Source organism: Thamnophis sirtalis, unplaced genomic scaffold (assembly GCF_051295495.1).
Source record: "Thamnophis sirtalis isolate CommonGarterSnake01/CBP01778 unplaced genomic scaffold, rThaSir2_p1.2 scaffold_4, whole genome shotgun sequence".
In the NCBI taxonomy this organism is placed as follows: domain Eukaryota; kingdom Metazoa; phylum Chordata; class Lepidosauria; order Squamata; family Natricidae; genus Thamnophis; species Thamnophis sirtalis.
In genome coordinates, this window is record NW_028261384.1 from 100,120,443 (window position 1) to 100,137,878 (window position 17,436).

A 17,436-nucleotide genomic window follows, 5' to 3' on the forward strand; every position below is an offset into this window, starting at 1 on the left:
AAAGAATCTGAATTTAGAAAGCATAGTTATCAAAATTCCAATATGGTATCTAATTATCTCTCCCATAAGGATATATTTTGGGTTTTTCTCCACATCCCCATATCTGATCCACACCATTTTCAAATTTAATCCTTATTTTATCAACTATTCCAAGCACACTAAATCTGATCTAATTCCATTCAGTTTACAAAGAGTTATTCTGCTGATAGAGAAGAGTTCCCAGGCCCCTATACAGTAGATAATTTCTTTCCAACATCCCATGTGATTGGCATAAAAAAACACCTTTACCAATTTTCAAAATAAAATAAAATAAAACAGTGACAGTAATCATGACAATAGAATCCGATATACTTTTGATAACCTATAAAAATAAAAATATTTTTATTTCTTTAAATTACTAACACAATAGATACACAATATCCTGTGAAGCTCAAGAAAGGTTTCAGTTCTAGATTCTGGTTCTATGCTGAAATTGGACTGTTTATTTTAGGTTCTACCAACCATAATATCCAGACTCTGGGACTGAAATGCAATTATTGTACTTAGTAACTGGCAACTTTCCACTGAGAATAATAGCACAGTCCATTGTAAGTGTCACTGTTCTGGAAAGATGAGAAAATATTGGACAGACTTCAGAAAGAAGGTACAAGCAATAAAGGGGATTGAAATAGCAAAGGGTATAAGAAAAACTAAAGCATGAACTAGGCCTAATTAAATTATGTAAAATTCAATATGAAATATGATTTTTACTTGTAAGTGAATAAATCTGTGATGATGTACCGTACCAATTCTTTCCTTCTATCTCTTAATTAGTTACACAGGTATAAAACACTACAGTCCAAATTCAACAATAATAAACTTTGAGGTCCGGTTCTGCCTTCCAAGAAGAGAGTTGGACCAAAAATAAATAAATAATGGGTGATTATATTGTCAGTTTTAATTAAATTTAAATTAAATTATTTAAATATAATGGTGTTTAAGCCTTCTGTCATATTAAAAACTAAAATTCAGTGGCAACATTTATATATGATCTGCTCAAAACTTGGAAGTAGATGACTGACTAACAAATACTTTAAACCAGTGTTTTTCAACCTTTTTTGTGCAAAGGCACACTTTGTTCATGAAAAAAATCACGAGGCACACCACCATTAGAAAATGTTAAAAAATTTTAACTCTGTGCCTATATTGACTATATATAAAGTGTTTTTCCCACGGCACACCTTACACTATGTCATGGCACACTAGTGTGCCGCGGCACAGTGGTTGAAAAACACTGCTTTAAACAAGTATTCAGTTTCTATGGATGTGAATAGGTTCCAACACAGAACAAAATGAACTTTTTACCTTTAACCGCCATGGAAGTTCTATCTGAAGAACTGGCTTTGCACAGCCCATATATATGCACCCAAATCACTCCTGCAGGATGCAATTTTTAAACATATGGGTAAACAATTCCAAATATATGCCATGCATGTATATTTCAAAATATCACTTCTTTAGGGAAAGATGTCCAGATAAAAGCCCTGTCTTCCTCTTATCCTAGTCATAGGAGCTGCTATACTAAAACTTCCTAGATAAATTAGGGCTATCTATCCAAGCTGCAAACTTCCAGAGAATTCAATAGAGAACTGTGAACAGAAACTCTTTGTTCCCATCTAGTGATTATCCTTTTTTTTGCAGCCCAGATATGGCAGTTCTAGATAAATTAGGGACTTTAATCAGGGACTTCGCATAAAAGCATAGTTAATTGTCTTACAATATTTCATTTCCAACCACTGTATGTTATATAGCTATATACTTTCCATATATTGTATGTCACATAGTAGAACTCAAATGAACACCCCACCTTTCTTCTTCAACATCTCTCACCCCAAACCCATCCTGTTTTATTCAAATGGGCAAAAGTCCACCACTCATCTATCTCTGACTCAGAAGTCTGAGTACATTCTCATCTTCTTAATAGGGCAAAATCCTTCAGATAACATTTCACTTATCTTAAAGAGACATCAGAATTAGCCAGCCTTTCTTATTGCCTAGTAAGAGTCAAAATCCACTATTTCTGATAAATCATTTCCTTTATCCTCCTGGAAAGTACTATTAAATTTTTCTTCCACAAGTCTCCTTTTAATAGGGGCAAAATTCTTCCATAGACTTGTATGTCAACAGCACTTTTTGTTTGCAAGAAAAGAGATACACCACCTGAATAACCAAAAATTATGCTCCCCTTACAATGCCATATCACAATCTTCAGATTTACGCGGTATTTTCTAAAATTCATATCTATTCGTCAAAGAACAAAGAACTACTGTAACTGCTTCCGAGTTTTCCTTAGAACCTCCATCAACTTTTTGCTCTGGGGACAACATTCTCCACATTTTCTTTGCTATAGTGATCTAAGATTCCAGGACGGACTTGTCGTCAATTAACAATTCTATTTCCACAATCTCACCCGAATGTCCCCATTCACTTGTTTCTTCCAAGTTAACACAACCACCCAAATAAAAAACAGAAGGCAGACTCGGGGCAAGCCCAGCGACCGAGCAAGCCCGGCACAAAGTCACTATTCTTGCCCTCACCCTTTCCGAAACAAGGTGCAGACAAATACGTCCCAAGCCCAACTGAGAGCAGGAAGAGGAAAAGGCAGAGGTGGAGTTTTTTCGTTTTTGTTTTACCTGCACACGTCTGCGAGCCTTGCCTTATACGCTCTTCCTTTTGAGCTTCTTACAGCAACGGACGGTTATTGCCGCCGCAAACCGGAATCAGGAAGCAGCTGCTGAGCAAAGCCGAAAGAAATTCACTTCTGCCGCTTCCTCTCTCTGGCCAACTCTTCTTAATTTATCTTTTCTGCTCTTCGCTCTCCTCTGCCACCCTGCCTCTTGGAGGACTGACTCATTAAAGATCCTGGGCAAAATTCTTACTAAGAGAGAAAGAAAAAACTCCGAGACAGCCTTGTGGTTTCATGGAAATAAGTATAGTCCATAATGGGATGATTGGTCAGAATGTCATAATTTGGGAGCCCAGACCTCTTCATCAAACGAAGTGATGCTGGAAAGTTTGCAAGCCGCTTAGTGACAGGGACATATTGATATTAGAAGATGTACAATATTTTGGTATCCTTTTAAACCATAAGGTTTTCATTCTTTCATCACTCAATGTTTTCATTTATCCTGTTTACCAGCAATTTTCTAAAGTACAGTGATAAAACCAAACTCATTCAATAAATTTAACAATCAGACGATCATCTTCAAGGTCATGCAGAAGAATTTGTTGAACGCATCAGTTAAAATTGCCGATTCATTCCTGCTTAGAACCCTTGACTGGTCTATGAGATGCCCCATAATTTGGGAACAGTTTGTCAGTGTTAGACCTAAGGAAGGGAACAGGTCCTCTATTCTCTCAATGTAACTACCAGTCAATTAGACCTTTGTCCCTCCTGCCAAGGTCACCACCAGGTGGGTTCATGCATTCTTCATTGCAAAAGGATACATTCCTGGGACCTTTTAAGAAGGCCACAGTTTGTCCTCTCTTTTAAAAAGTCACTTCCTCCTGGAAAACTTTCATATAATCTCCCATCTTCCCTTTTTGGGGGAGAAGGTGGTAGAAAAGGTAGCTGCTGATAAGCTTCAGGAAGTCCTGGATGAAACAGATTTTCTGCACCCTTTTCAGTCAGGATTCAGACCCAGCTATAGACAGCCCTGGATGCTCTAAAGAGATACACTCTCTGGTGGGAGTGGAATGATAGTGCAACCATTTCTGGTCTCCTTGACCTCTCAGCAGTGTTTGATACTATCGATCCTGGTATCCTCTTAGGCTAGCTACACAAGCTGAGGGTGGGAAGCTCTGTTTTGCGCCAGTTCAGCTCCTTCCAAGGTCAGAATCAATAAGTGTTAATGGTATCCAGCCCCCAACTGCTCACTTGTATTATCCCACAGGACACCATACTGCCCCTTTTTAATATCTACATGAAGCTATTAGGTGAGTTCATCTGTCACAATTGGTTGAGATATCATACTCAGTTCTACATCTCTACACATAGTGACCCAAGTGATGATGCCTGGGGGATGTAAAGAACTGGATAGAGAAGAATGGATTGGCTGAACTCTGGGTGGCTTTGGCTGCATGGAGTTACAGGATCCATGTTTTTTGTCATCCTTAGTTCTGGACATGATTACACTACTTCATTCAGACCCAATTTGCAAGTGTAGGAAGTTAGCACACACCTCTCACCTAGAAAATGAAATATTGTAGGAAATTTTAAAGGGCAGAATATTTCCCTCTAAAAGGGAGGAAGAAACTCATTCCCCCACCTCTTTGTCAGTGAGCCATTAAGGCCTGGGTCAGTCTATTCTACATAACAAAGATCTCTCACTTTCAGCTCCAGGGTGATGGCATTAAGGCATGATAGTATTAACTCTTTATCCATCTCACTACATGGCACCCAGCAAGTCAAGTAAGTCTGGGAGACAGTCTACAGAGTTGCCCCTGCATGGCCCCGTGGGAGTCTGACAACCAATCAGAATACAAGCTCAAGTTCAAAGCCCAAAGAGGGCATAAAACCAGGGACTTTCAGCATCGCTGCCCTTTTTTTCTTCACCCAACATCTTGAAGCATGTGATTTCCCCTTTTCTGTTCAGGAGCTCAAGCCATGTGATCCTGTCCATCATTAAGCCATTTTTCCAAGCAGCCTCCATGTTTCCAGTGTCTTTCCCCTCACTTGGAACTGAACCCAGAAAGACATTTAATCCAACACAATTTTGGAGTTCTCTTGGACTCGTATCTCCTGCTTGAAGAGCAGGTGGCAGGTGTGACTAGGAGAGCTTTTGCACAACTCTCATTTCTGTACCAGCTGAGAACTTTCCTTGATCATGACTCCCTGCACACATTACTCAAGCCTTAGTTATCTCTCATCTGGATTACTGCAACAGTGCTACATGGAACTACCCTTGAAATCTATTTGGAAGCTTCAGTTGGGAAAGTGTGGCAGTGAGAGCAGTCTTTGTGGCCTCTAAGAAGGGTAGGTAGAGAGCAGAGGGCAAAGGGACAAACTGTATTGTCCCTGCTAAGACAAGCCCATCCTACTTGTGCTGGCAGAGAGAGCCTATTGCAGACCTTGTTGGTCAAAGAACTCCAACTATTGGGATCCAGAAGAGCCTTCTTTGTGGCTTTGGCTGTCCTTTGGAGCATTGTACCCTCCAGTGGTGGATTCTGGATCCAGTTGCAATTGGTACGCTGCGACAGAGCCAGGCGTCCACCGCGTGCACTGTGCACGCATGAGCACCCAATGCCCGTGAACTCCAGCTGCTCGGTGGAGCATCGTGCAGGTGCCGTACGTTGCCTGTTCATGCACAAATGGCCCAATTGGGTCAAATACAGCTCAGGAACACGGGTGGGTGGGTGGGCTGTCTTGGCAGGCACTGGTACTCCCTTACCGTGGTGTACTGCCCGCAACCCACCACTGCTACCCTCAAAGGCAAGATCTGTTCCCACCTTTCTACCCTTCTGCAGGAGTCCAAAGAGTTGGCTCTGCCAGTTGGCCAGGAGATCAAATGAGGGAGTTCCATATTGGAAGTGGCTGCTGGATTTATTGCACATGCCACCTCCCCGCTTGTCTCTGTTCTCCATCCACCCATCTTTTTGTTGTTGTTTCTCTATCAGGGTGCAGAGAGAAAATATCTGCTGCAAACTCTGGGTAGGGTCAGGAAGGGCTTCTGGCCAGCAAACACTGAGCTCTTCTCAGTTACCAACTCCTCTCCTAAACAAGGGATTAGAGTGTTTTTTTAAAAGCAATAGCAATAGCACTTTACAGCTTTACATAGTGCTTTACAGCCCTCTCTAAGCAGTTTAGAGCCTATTGCCCCCAACAGTCTTCATTTTACCCAGCTCGGAAGGATGGAAGGCTGAATCAACCTTGAGTCAGTGAGATATGAACTGCTGAATTGCAGCTAACAATCAGCTGAAGTAGCTTGCACGATCTCGGCTCTAAAAAGATGTATTCCCATTATTCTTTTTCATTGTTTATTTTATTATTCTGCTATTTTACTTTTGTTTTCTTTACACTCTTTTCAATTTTTCCTTTTTATTGTTGAAAGCTATGTAGAGTAGCTCCTTAGCAAATTAGGCAGCAAATAACTTTAACAATATATAAAAATAAGCCAGATTTTCACAACTGAGATAAAAGAGGGGTTTTTAATGTCATTATTTTATATAATTAATTATTTATAAATAAAATAAATTTATTTTTATTGAAAAAAAGGAAAAAATGGAACCAAATTTTCCATTGAGGGAGAAACCATCAAAATGAAGATCAAGTTCAAAAAACACTGAATCTAGATACAGATTACAGAAGGAAAAAAATCCCTGCAATTGCTTCAATCTAAGTCAAAAATGTTGGTTTAGAAGGTGGAGGATCCAATATGAGTCACTCTTTCAGTTCTCTTTTGGTCATGTAACCCACAGCAGAGTTATTTTAAGGAGGAAAATATTCCAAATGTCATGATTCCTTTCCCTCATCTTATTATGCAATCGGAAGATATTTTTTTTAAAAAAATTGACCGCTTTTACCTGCCGAAGTGGTTGCATCAGATTTGTGGATATTTACTTATTTGCTAAACTTATTTGCCATCTATCTCATCATGTAGCTATTCTAGGCTGCTTTACAAAAATGAAGAAGAGAGTAAACAGAAGTAAAATAATAAACAATGACCAAGGAACATAATAATAAGACAATAATGTGATAACGATGGTCTTAATATGCCTGATCACCATATGATCCTTGACATCGAGCAAGACATCCTGGAGTGCAAATTCAAGTGGAGCTTAGGAAGCATTACCAACAACAAAGCTAGCGGAGGTGACGATATTTCAGCTCAGCTATTTAAAATCTTAACAGATGATGCTCTTAAAGTGCTACACTCAATATGCAGCAAATTTAGAAAGCTCAAGAATGGCCACAGGGTTAGAAAAGGCCATTTACATTATAATCCCAAAGGACAAAAATGTTCAAATTATCAAAGTTACATGCTAACAAGATCAAAATCCTACAGGATAAACTTTAGTAATATGTGAACCAAAAACTATTAGAAGTACTATCTGGATTTCAGAGGGAGATGAATTAGAGATCAAATTGCCAACATTCACTGGCTTATGGAGAAGGTAAGGGAGTTCCAGAAAAACATCTACTCCTGCCTTCATGGACTATGCTAAAGCATTTGATTGTGTAGATCACAACAAATTGTGGTAGAGATGAGAGTAGCAGACCACCTTACCTATCTCCTGAGAAATGTGTATGTGGATAAAGAAGCAAGTTAGAATCAGACATGGAATAATTGACTGGTTCAAAATAGGGATAGTATCACAAGGCTATATTGCCTATTTAATTTATATGCAGAGTATATCAAGCAAAATGTTGGGCTGGATCAGAGGTGGGTTCCTATTGGTTCGGCCGAACCGGTATTGGTATGCTGACCTGGGTCACAGAACCAACAGCGATCCAGGCTGGTTCATGCCTTCAAACCAGTTCCCTAGTTGCTGCCGTCACTGCCATCTTTTTTTTAAAGTTCTGTGCATGCATAGAACAATTTCCATTGAACTATGCATGTGCACACATCCAGTGCGTGCACGTGTGAAGTGCATGTATGAGCAAACCAGCAGTAAAGAAGTAGAGATGTCAAATTGCTGACAAAGGCCTGTATAGTCGAAGCTACGGTTTTCCCAGAAGTAATGTATGGCTGTGAGAGTTGGTTCAAAAGGAAAGCTGAGAGCTGTAGAATGGATGCTTTCGAATTGTGATGTTGGAGAACACTTTTGAAAGTCTCTTTGGCTTCAAGATCAAATCAGTCAATCCTAAAGGAAATCAACCCTGATTATTCTTTGGAAGGACAGATACTGAAGCTGAAGCTCAACTACTTGGGCTATCAAATGAGAAAAGAGGATTACATGGAAATTACCCTAATGTTGGGAAAGATTTGAAGACAAAAGAAGAAAGGAATGGTAGAGAATGAGATAGTCTCATTGACACAGTGAGCATGGGTTTGCGCAGACTCCAGGAGACAGTGTAAGATAGAAGAGCCTGGCGTGCTGTTGTCCATGGGGTCACAAGGAGTCGGATATGGCATAGCAAAGGAAGAACAAGAAGCCCAGCTAGTTATCATTTATTAAATAGGCTTAGCATGGTGGGTGATCCAACTTAATAATTAATGTCATACAACGCATGATATAAAGACAGCAACTTTATATTATATCTTGAATTTTCATATTTCCTGAGAAAATATGCTATTAAAACAGAATAAAATATTTCATTCAAGCTGCATTATTTAGGAAGGTTTTTAAATTACTAAATTTAAAAACTTTCTTAGCACACAGTTCAGCTTGATATTGAGAATAGTTCAGATAATTGAAATTTTGTTTATTATGTATCTTGCAAAGAATATTTTTCTAGTTAAAACTTGAATAATTATACAGGTGAAACTCAAAAAATTAGAATATCGTGCAAAAGTTCATTTATTTCAGTAATGCAACTTAAAAGGTAAAACTAATATATGAGATAGACTCATTACATGCAAAGCAAGATAGTTCAAGCCGTGATTTGACTTAGTTGTGATGGTTATGGCTTACAGCTCATGAAAACCCAAAATCCACCATCTCAGAAAATTAAAATATTGTGAAAAGATGCAATATTCTAGGCTCAAAGTGTCCCACTCTAATCAGCTAATTAAGCCATAACATCTGCAAAGGGTTCCTGAGCCTTTAAATGGTCTCTCAGTCTGGTTCAGTAGGAATCACAATCATGGGAAAGACTGCTGACCTGACAGTTGTGCAGAAAACCATCATTGACACCCTCCATAAGGAGGGAAAGCCTCAAAAGATAATCGCAAAAGAAATTGGATGTTCCCCAAAGTGCTGTATCAAAGCACATTAATAGAAAGTTATGTGGAAGGAAAAGATGTGGAAGAAAAAAGTGCACAAGCAGCAGGTATGACCGCAGCCTGGAGAGAATTGTCAGGAAAAGGCCATTCAAAAGTGTTGGGGACTTTCACAAGGAGTGGACTGAGGCTGGAGTCAGTGCATCAAGAGCTACCACACACAGACGGATCCTGGACATGGGTTTCAAATGTCGTATTCCTCTTCTCAAGTCACTCCTGAACAACAAACGTCAGAAGCGTCTTACCTGGGCTAAACTATAACAGACCTGGTTTGTTGCTCAGTGGTCCAATGTCCTCTTTTCTAATGAGAGCAACTTTTGAATCTCATTTGGAAACCAAGGGCCCAGAGTACGGAGGAAGAATGGAGAGGCACATACTGTAAGATGCATGAAGTCCAGAGTGAAGTTTCCAGTCTGTGTTGACTTGAGGAGCCATGTTGGTTCACTGTGCTTCATTAAGTCCAGGGTCAATGCAGCCATCTACCAGATTTTGAGCACTTCATGCTTCCTTCTGCAGACGAGCTTTATGGGGATGCTGACTTCATTTTCCAGCAGGACTTGGCACCTGCCCACACTGCCAAAAGCGCCAAAACCTGGTTCAATGTCCAAGGGATTACTGTGCTTGATTGAACTCGCCTGACCTGAATCCCATAGAGCAGTGATAGTGCACCTTTTGTGGCCGTACCAAAAGCGGGGGAAGTGGAGGGGGGTTGTACATGAGCGTGCCACACCCATAATGCTATGCGCACGACCCCAGTGCGCATGCATGCACGACCAGTGTCCCCCCCATTTTTGTCTTCCAGTTTGCTCATAGTGTTGTTTTTTGCCCTCCAGAGCCTTTAGGGAAGTATCCTGAAGGCTCCGGAGGGCTAAAACCGGTTCTATATGAAACCCGGAAGTACGTTCTTGAATTTCCAGTTTGCTCGTAGGGCTGGTTTTTCGCACTCCGGAGGCTTCAGAAAAGCTCCTAAAGCCTCCAGAGGGCGAAAAATGGCCTCAAAAGAAGGCCATGCGCACTGGCCAGCTGACAGGGCAATGCCTTGCGCGCCTGAACAAATGGCTCCGTGTGCCACCTGTGGCACGCATGCCATAGGTTCGCCATCATGGCCATAGAGAATCTATGGGGCATTGCCAAGAGAAAGATGAGAGACATGAGACCAAACAATGCAGAAGAGCTGAAGGCCGCTATTGAAGCATCCTGGTCTTCCATAATACCTCAGCAATGCCACAGGCTGATAGCTTCCATGCCACGCCACATTGAGGCAGTAATTGCTGCAAAAGGGGCCTAAACCAGGTACTGAGTACATATGCATGCTTATACTTTTCAGAGGTCCGATACTGTTCTATGTACAATCCTTGTTTTATTGATTGCATGTAATAATCTAATTTTCTGAGATTGTGGATTTGGGGTTTTTATGAGCTGTAAGTCATAATCACCACAATTATGACAAATCACAGCTTGAACTATCTTGCTTTGCATGTAATGAGTCTATCTCATATATTAGTTTCACCTTTTAAGTTGCATTACTGAAATAAATGAACTGTTGCACGATATTTTAATTTTTCAAGTTTCACCTGTACATGCTTAATTTAAGCTAAAACCCACTACATACAATTACTGTGAATCCACATTTCTGGAGCATTTTAATACTTATTTGATCAAATACATTTAAAAGGTGAAAAGCCATGAATAATTTCTATTTCTATTCAAATACATTTTGTAATATAACAAAAATTATGTATCTTTTTTCTATGTTCTTTCTTATATATTCAACGTTAGTTAGAATCCCAGTCCAGATAACTAAACTATGAAAGTGATACAAAGCAACCTATTTCTCATTAGAACTGTTGTAATTTTTATTCATTTATCATATTAATAGTTGCCCATAAGTGGAAAAGACACCTGTCCTTTCAAGAACAGCTGGTTGGCATCACAGAATAAATTTATTATTCATCCTAGGTTCTTAAAAACTGATAAAAAGTATATGCTGCTTGGTGCCAGAGTAAATATTTTGTTACTATTTTACATGTTTTCAATGTGATTTCATCTTGGATCTGTTGGAAATTTGTTTTCATTTTGTTGTTAATTCAGTTCTTAAAACATAAGTTCCTATTAAAGATTGTTTCTTGCCCAACCTAAAGCAGAAAATTATGCAGATTATTAATAAAATTTTATTCACATTTAAACAGTGTACTGCACCTGAACATATTTAATATTTCCTCTACATATAGTAAAATTCTACAAATATGTAGTATCATATAAGCACACAGTCAATAAGATTCTTTGTTCATAGTCTAGTTCTGCAGCATTTTTTCCCTTCCATGTGGTTTAACTGATAGCCAGAACTTTATCAATCATACTAATTAACCCATCCCACTAACCCATGGGCATGCAACAAGTAAACATGACAATTTTACGCTGAATAATTAAATTGCTTCCAGTTTAGCTGATGTTCCTATCTGCTTTTCCTTCAACTTTTTCATTTTCCTGTTGAACATATTGGTCCAGCAATGAACTGAGATGAACAGAGCCACGCTGCAGAAGTTTGCTAGTGTTGGATGTCATGAGTGAGAGTACACCTGCAGTTTCTCCTTGGGCAGTTATTATAGATGGCAGCTTAGAATAATTTACAAAGCCTTGCTTGCTTAGGATAACATTGTCGATGCAAGCTCCTGGAAAAAAAAATGAAACAAAAACATTCAAGTTAGGATAAAAATCTATATATTACTAAAACTCTCTTTCCTGTAACTGTTAACAAAACAGAACACTATAGGGCAAAATGTTTTGAACCAAGGTATTTTAAATGGTCTAACATCCAAAATCCAGGATCCGTGACTCCTACGGAATTGAAATTTGGCAAATTTTATAAGATATTTTTCATGTAAATTGTAGAATCCCCATTTCAAATTTCAGGTAATTGTTCATAAAATAATTTATGACAAAATACAAACTGTCATAAAACATTTCCTCTGCTGATGTTTCACTGTACATACAATTCAACATGGGTTAACTTCAAGGCAGATGCAGAATGTATCTCAACTTTTCAAGTGAAGGCAGTACATTAGAAGCCCTGTAAATCAATCAATCAATCAATCAATCAATCAATCAGAATAGAGCTGGAAAGCACCTTAGAGGTCTTCTAATCCAACTCCCTGCTCAAGCAGGAGACCCTATACCATTTTAAACAAATGACTGTCCAGTCTCTTCTTAAAAATGTTCAGTGAGGAAGCATCCACAACTTCTTATGGCAAGCTGTCATGGTTGAAGAAATTGAAAAATCTGGTAAGGAAATATCTCTGAAAGGATGACACAAGAGATCACAACAGTTTGTTTGCTTTAAAAAGTGTACAATTTAAATTTAACCCCCTTGCAGATGCAGAATTATAAAAAGACAGACTGAGGTGGTGACTGAATGTGACCAGAAAAAAACAGAATGCACGAAAAGTTTTACCTAAAAAAATAGTCTAGTAACTTATTAAATAAATAAAACTGGCCACACAATCACAGTTGCCTAAAATAGGCAATTGGTTTTCCACTGTGCAGCACTATGTACATCCATATATTCAGTAGTAAAAAGGCATTCTATTACAATTTTCAAACTGAAATACTTGAAAGGTTCCACAGGATTAAGAGAACAACAAAACTCTTCACAAGAGACCAAGGGGGTGGGGGTGGGGGGACTCTGTAAATAAGGAATGGGTATTTCACCCCTAATTCCTTGTGGGAAGGTTATACTACAGAGAACTGGAAAATTCTGAATTTTTCAGTTGTAGTCTCTTGCATTCAACTTTCTCTTAGAGACTAAAGGGGGGGGGGGAGTCTTAGTCCCTTGCGAACAGGTTATTTTCCCCTTAGTCATTAAGATCCACAGGAAAAGGTTTCTCAAAAATCTCTACCCTTCTATATCAGGATTATGTTTTGTTTTGAGGATTTTTTTAAATAAGCAGCTTCTACCATCTGATTTTTTTTTTTTAAAAAAAATCCCATCCTATGGCTATAAAGTAAGTTGTGAAACATGTTTCTTCCAAGTACTTCAACTGTATCTAACTAATCTGCCTCTTCCACAGCTTCTTTTCCAGTTAGTTATCTAACTCCATCATAGGAACTTTCTCCATCTTGGATACTTCCAGACACCTACATTGCAAACATTGCTGAGAACTCTGAGAGTTAAAATCCACATCCATCCCTCTATTGATTGCTAATTTTTTTGTTAATCAAAAAACATTTAAAGACCTCTCAGTAAAAAATGAAGCATATAGTATATCTGCAAACCTTATCCCTTACCTAACATATTAATTTGTGGCACACGCTTCAGGACTTGAAGTGCTTCCCGAGCCTTTGTTTCCATACTGACAAGTAGAAGGTTGCGTTCCACAAAAAGAGGGAGAAGATTCTTGTACTTCGATTCTGAAAGAAAGGGAATCATGATCTGGAAAAGTGGAGAAAAGGATTATATTAGAGTTGACCTTACATTGAAGAATATCATAATTACAGAGCTTACAGTAAAACAGGGAAGGGGTCATATTTCCCCCAGAGATCCCCAAATAGGTTTTCCTCTTATATTAAAGTATTCTACTTGTGGAGGAGATTGGGAGAGAGCTGAAGGAACAAAGAAGAAACGAGCAAAGCCTCTCTCTATTCCACTCAAGCAAATCAATGCTGGATCAAACAATGTTACCACATAAAATTTCATAATGGTATCATGAAGCTATAAAACTCTACTTTTCATTCACAGAAATAAAATATGCTGAAACTATAATCCTTCTGCCTTTGCATGTAAACTTATAAACGGCATATAGGACCTCTTACAATGCTACCAATAAATACTAACTTCAAGAAAAAGAAAAACTTAGGTCAAGATGAGAAAGGCACCAAGAATAACAAAGCATCAAGAATGGAAAAATAAAATTGTACAACCATATAATCTGACTCTGCTAGCTATTGATCAGTTAAATTATCATTTGATAAGTCATGAACAATGTATTAGGCAAAGAAGAGAATAAGTTCTCTTGGGATATTGTTTCTATAAAAACTTCTTTAAAAATTAAGGCTGATCCTTCTGGAAAGGCAAAATATTTAGATTTTATTTTTAAAAATCAAAGGAAGCAGAAGAAAAACACCTTTACTACACAGCACTATTACAATACTATATTACTGAAAGTCTCTACAAAAAACTGTACCTTATTGGGAAAAAATTTGACATGGATATTATACTTTCGCAGCCGATGCCTGAATAATACCATATCATTTCCAGGAATATAATTGTATTGGCACACAACAATCATTTTACTCTCAAGAAATATTTGTTTCACTTGACGCAATAACAGTCTTTCAAAGTCAGTCATCTGCATGAGAGAAAAAATGGATTTGCAATCTTGAAAATACAGGCAATAAAAATTCTAAAAGATTATATTCCATAGCTACAAAATACCAGTGGATCTCAGAAACATAAATTCTGTAAAAATAATAAAAGCAGGATTCCAATAAAAATAAAATAAAATGTTCCTCTAATTATAACGACCATTCATACTTTTTCAGGAGCAAATTAAAATCTTTATTTTATACTCAATAAGCTTTTTCTCTCTGTAATATCAGTTAAATTAAACCTATCAATCTACTTAGGTGTATGTTACTTCAAATTCTGTCCAAACTTAGCAAGGCCCACAAGCTTGATTTAAACAAGTTCCATTAAGATTATTGCCATTTGAAAATTAAATAAACAACATATCCAAGAATATTCTACTACTATTTTGGAGGTTGGAAAATTCAATCTTTGTGTAATCATGTAAGATTAAACCAAACAAATATAAATCAAATTGCTCAATTCAGCAGGAACTCAACTGTCATTCCATCAGAAAGGAAAACAGAATTTCTATCTGGATGGTAATATGAGAAGTAGATGCTTTTGTTGTTGAGCAAAATAAATTCAGTCTTTCTTCCAAAGTCAAAATACAAGTAAAATTGAGATGTTCAGCTGGTTTCTAATTTTAGTGGAGCATAACCAAGGATATGAAGGAAAGTTCTTTATTGCTTTACAGTTGAAGAGCAGCACAAAATAACTATCTCCCAAATGTCAGGAGGGAGCATAGCATCAAATACTTAAGTCATTATTAGAATAATGCGGCTATCTATTATAGAACAGAAATGATATGAACCCTTTCACAATTGGCAGAACTATGAAGGGCAAAACTTTTCAAGAATTTTAATCAAAAATGAGTATTTATATCATTCCAATTATCCCAAAATAGAACAATGTTATTACTTCTGTAGAAAGAATGACACGGGGTTTCATACAGGTCTCTGAATCCAGAGGTTTTGGTGGGATGTACTCAGTCACTGCCATCAGCTTTTCCCTCATAATGTGCATCGGTTTCCAGTGACGTGTGACAGATTTGGAGCCATGACGAATAAGCTGCAAGGTGGGCAGCCAGCCTAGACCAATAGAGCAACAGGAGAATTAGACTACAAATTCCAAATAGGCAAATTCCAAATCAACAATTTCATAAGAATCAAAGGATCGTAGTATTACAGAGAACTAAGATGCCAGTAATGTACTGATAATTTATATAAATAATTAAGAACATTTTAAATCATAAAGCCATCAAGAATACTCTTGAAAATCATAACTCCTCACACTGAAGCCTTCTGTAAGATATTTAGGCTTAGTAATGAGTAAGTATTAAGGGTATTAAATTTTGGACTGATTAATAGTACTGGTTAGAATTTGCCTATAAAATCCATCTAAAAGATAAATCCAGATTTGGCTTCTGTTATCCTGAAGTATCCATAATAAAGGAAACTTTCAGGAATTATTTATACAAAGAATAACATGCATTATACCACTATTAAATAAATCCATCATGAATTTAAATATATAACTTGTTCTTCCCTTTGAAGGTATATAATTGTCTTAGAAAAAAATAATTCTCAATTTATGATCACAATTGCGCTCAAAATGTATGTTGTTAAATGTGAAATATGTTAAGTGAATTTTGCCTCAATTTACAATTTTTTTGCCAGTTTTTAAATGAAACATGCACTTGTTAAATTAGTAACATGTTAAGTGAATTGGCTTCCCTGTTGACTTTGCTTGTCAGAAGGTCACAAAAAGTGGTCACATGAGCCAGGGATACTGCAACAGTCATAAATATGAGTCAGTTGACAAATGTCTGAATTTTGATCATGTGACCATGGGAATGACGCAAAAGTCGTAAGTGTCGAAAGTGGTCATAAGTCATTTTTTTCAGTGCCACTGTAACTTTGAACAGTCACTAAATGTATTGTATGTTGAGGACTACTGTACATAAAAGGCATAAAAATGATAAAAACTCTCTTAAATCTAAAACAGATATTTATACAATATTTATATAATTTAGATTGTTTAGCTTAGAAGGTAAAGAGGAAAAGAGGATATAAGAAATATTTATAAATAAATAAATGTGGGAATAAAACAAAACTTTTAAAAACCCAACTAATACCAAGGAAATTGCTCAGAATGCCTCCATCCATTGAGACTGCCACAAATTTCATTTTCAGTAAGGCAATTAAATAAAAACTAGTCACATACTTTTTATAAGAAAGAAATCATTGGAGAACAAGTAAGGGGAAAGAGAATATTAATCATTGTTTGTATATAGATAAAATATTAAAAGCCTGGAATATATAAATCAATGGATAATTTATTGAAAGGAACAATTGATTACCTTAGGTATTAACTATCATAAAAGAAAGTTCAAAGTACCTTTTACAATTACATTTTTTTATTTTGCATATTTTGTCCATAACTAGTGCACCATACAACATTTTACAATGTCTTCTACGTGATTATTTAAGTATTTTCCGATATTAAAACCTGCCTGGGGAAAAAAAAAACCCTCGATGTTTCACACACCCTCCCCCACAAAAAAAATACTGCACGTAATACTCCTATCAGGAGTACACAGGAGACAGGCCAATGTCGAAAGCTCCTTATTATTCCATTCCCTCTGCTTTACCGAGGTATGAATAGTTGGATAGGCCAAAACTGTGTCAACCCAAAATGTACAAAAAGTCGGGATTTTTGCGATGTGGGCGAAAGATCGACAAAGAAGGCTGAATTTCAACAGGGAGAGCTGTAGCGCTAGCCGCTAGATCTACACAGAAGAAGATGAGCATTCATCGCATACTAGATAAAGTGATTTAAAAGCCACAACAACGGATAATAATTTCCGGAGGCGGAAAAGCCCTCCGATTTTTCATTATCCCTTACCGGTTTTACAGATCCTTTTACCCCAACCGCCAACAGCAGCCATTTCCGAAAAACGTGGATGTCAGAATAGAGCATCACGGGAGTGGAGGTTTAAAGGGGAAGGGAGCCCTTTTCTCTCAGCCCTTCAAAAGAAAAAAGAAAAAAAAAAAGACTCTTGTCTCCTAGCAACGGGGGCTCGAGACGTCGTCTCGCGATCAAACCTTCCTCAAGTTTCTCTCCCTCTCTGATTACTTGATGACTGGAAAGATACAGAAAGACTGCATCTCT

At 37.6% G+C, this 17,436-nt stretch overlaps 1 protein-coding gene across 1 annotated transcript; it reads right to left on the reverse strand.

Annotated features, from left to right (window-relative positions):
- Positions 1-10,464: 10,464 nt before the first annotated feature.
- MRPL10 (mitochondrial ribosomal protein L10) lies at positions 10,465-17,400 on the reverse strand. Its single transcript, XM_014057915.2, has 5 exons — positions 17,170-17,400; positions 15,184-15,353; positions 14,102-14,266; positions 13,206-13,350; positions 10,465-11,593 (listed from the first exon to the last, which is right to left on the reverse strand). The coding sequence occupies exons 1-5, from the start codon at positions 17,210-17,212 to the stop codon at positions 11,364-11,366; spliced, it is 753 nt and encodes a 250-aa protein (XP_013913390.2). The 5' UTR covers positions 17,213-17,400; the 3' UTR covers positions 10,465-11,363.
- Positions 17,401-17,436: the final 36 nt, after the last annotated feature.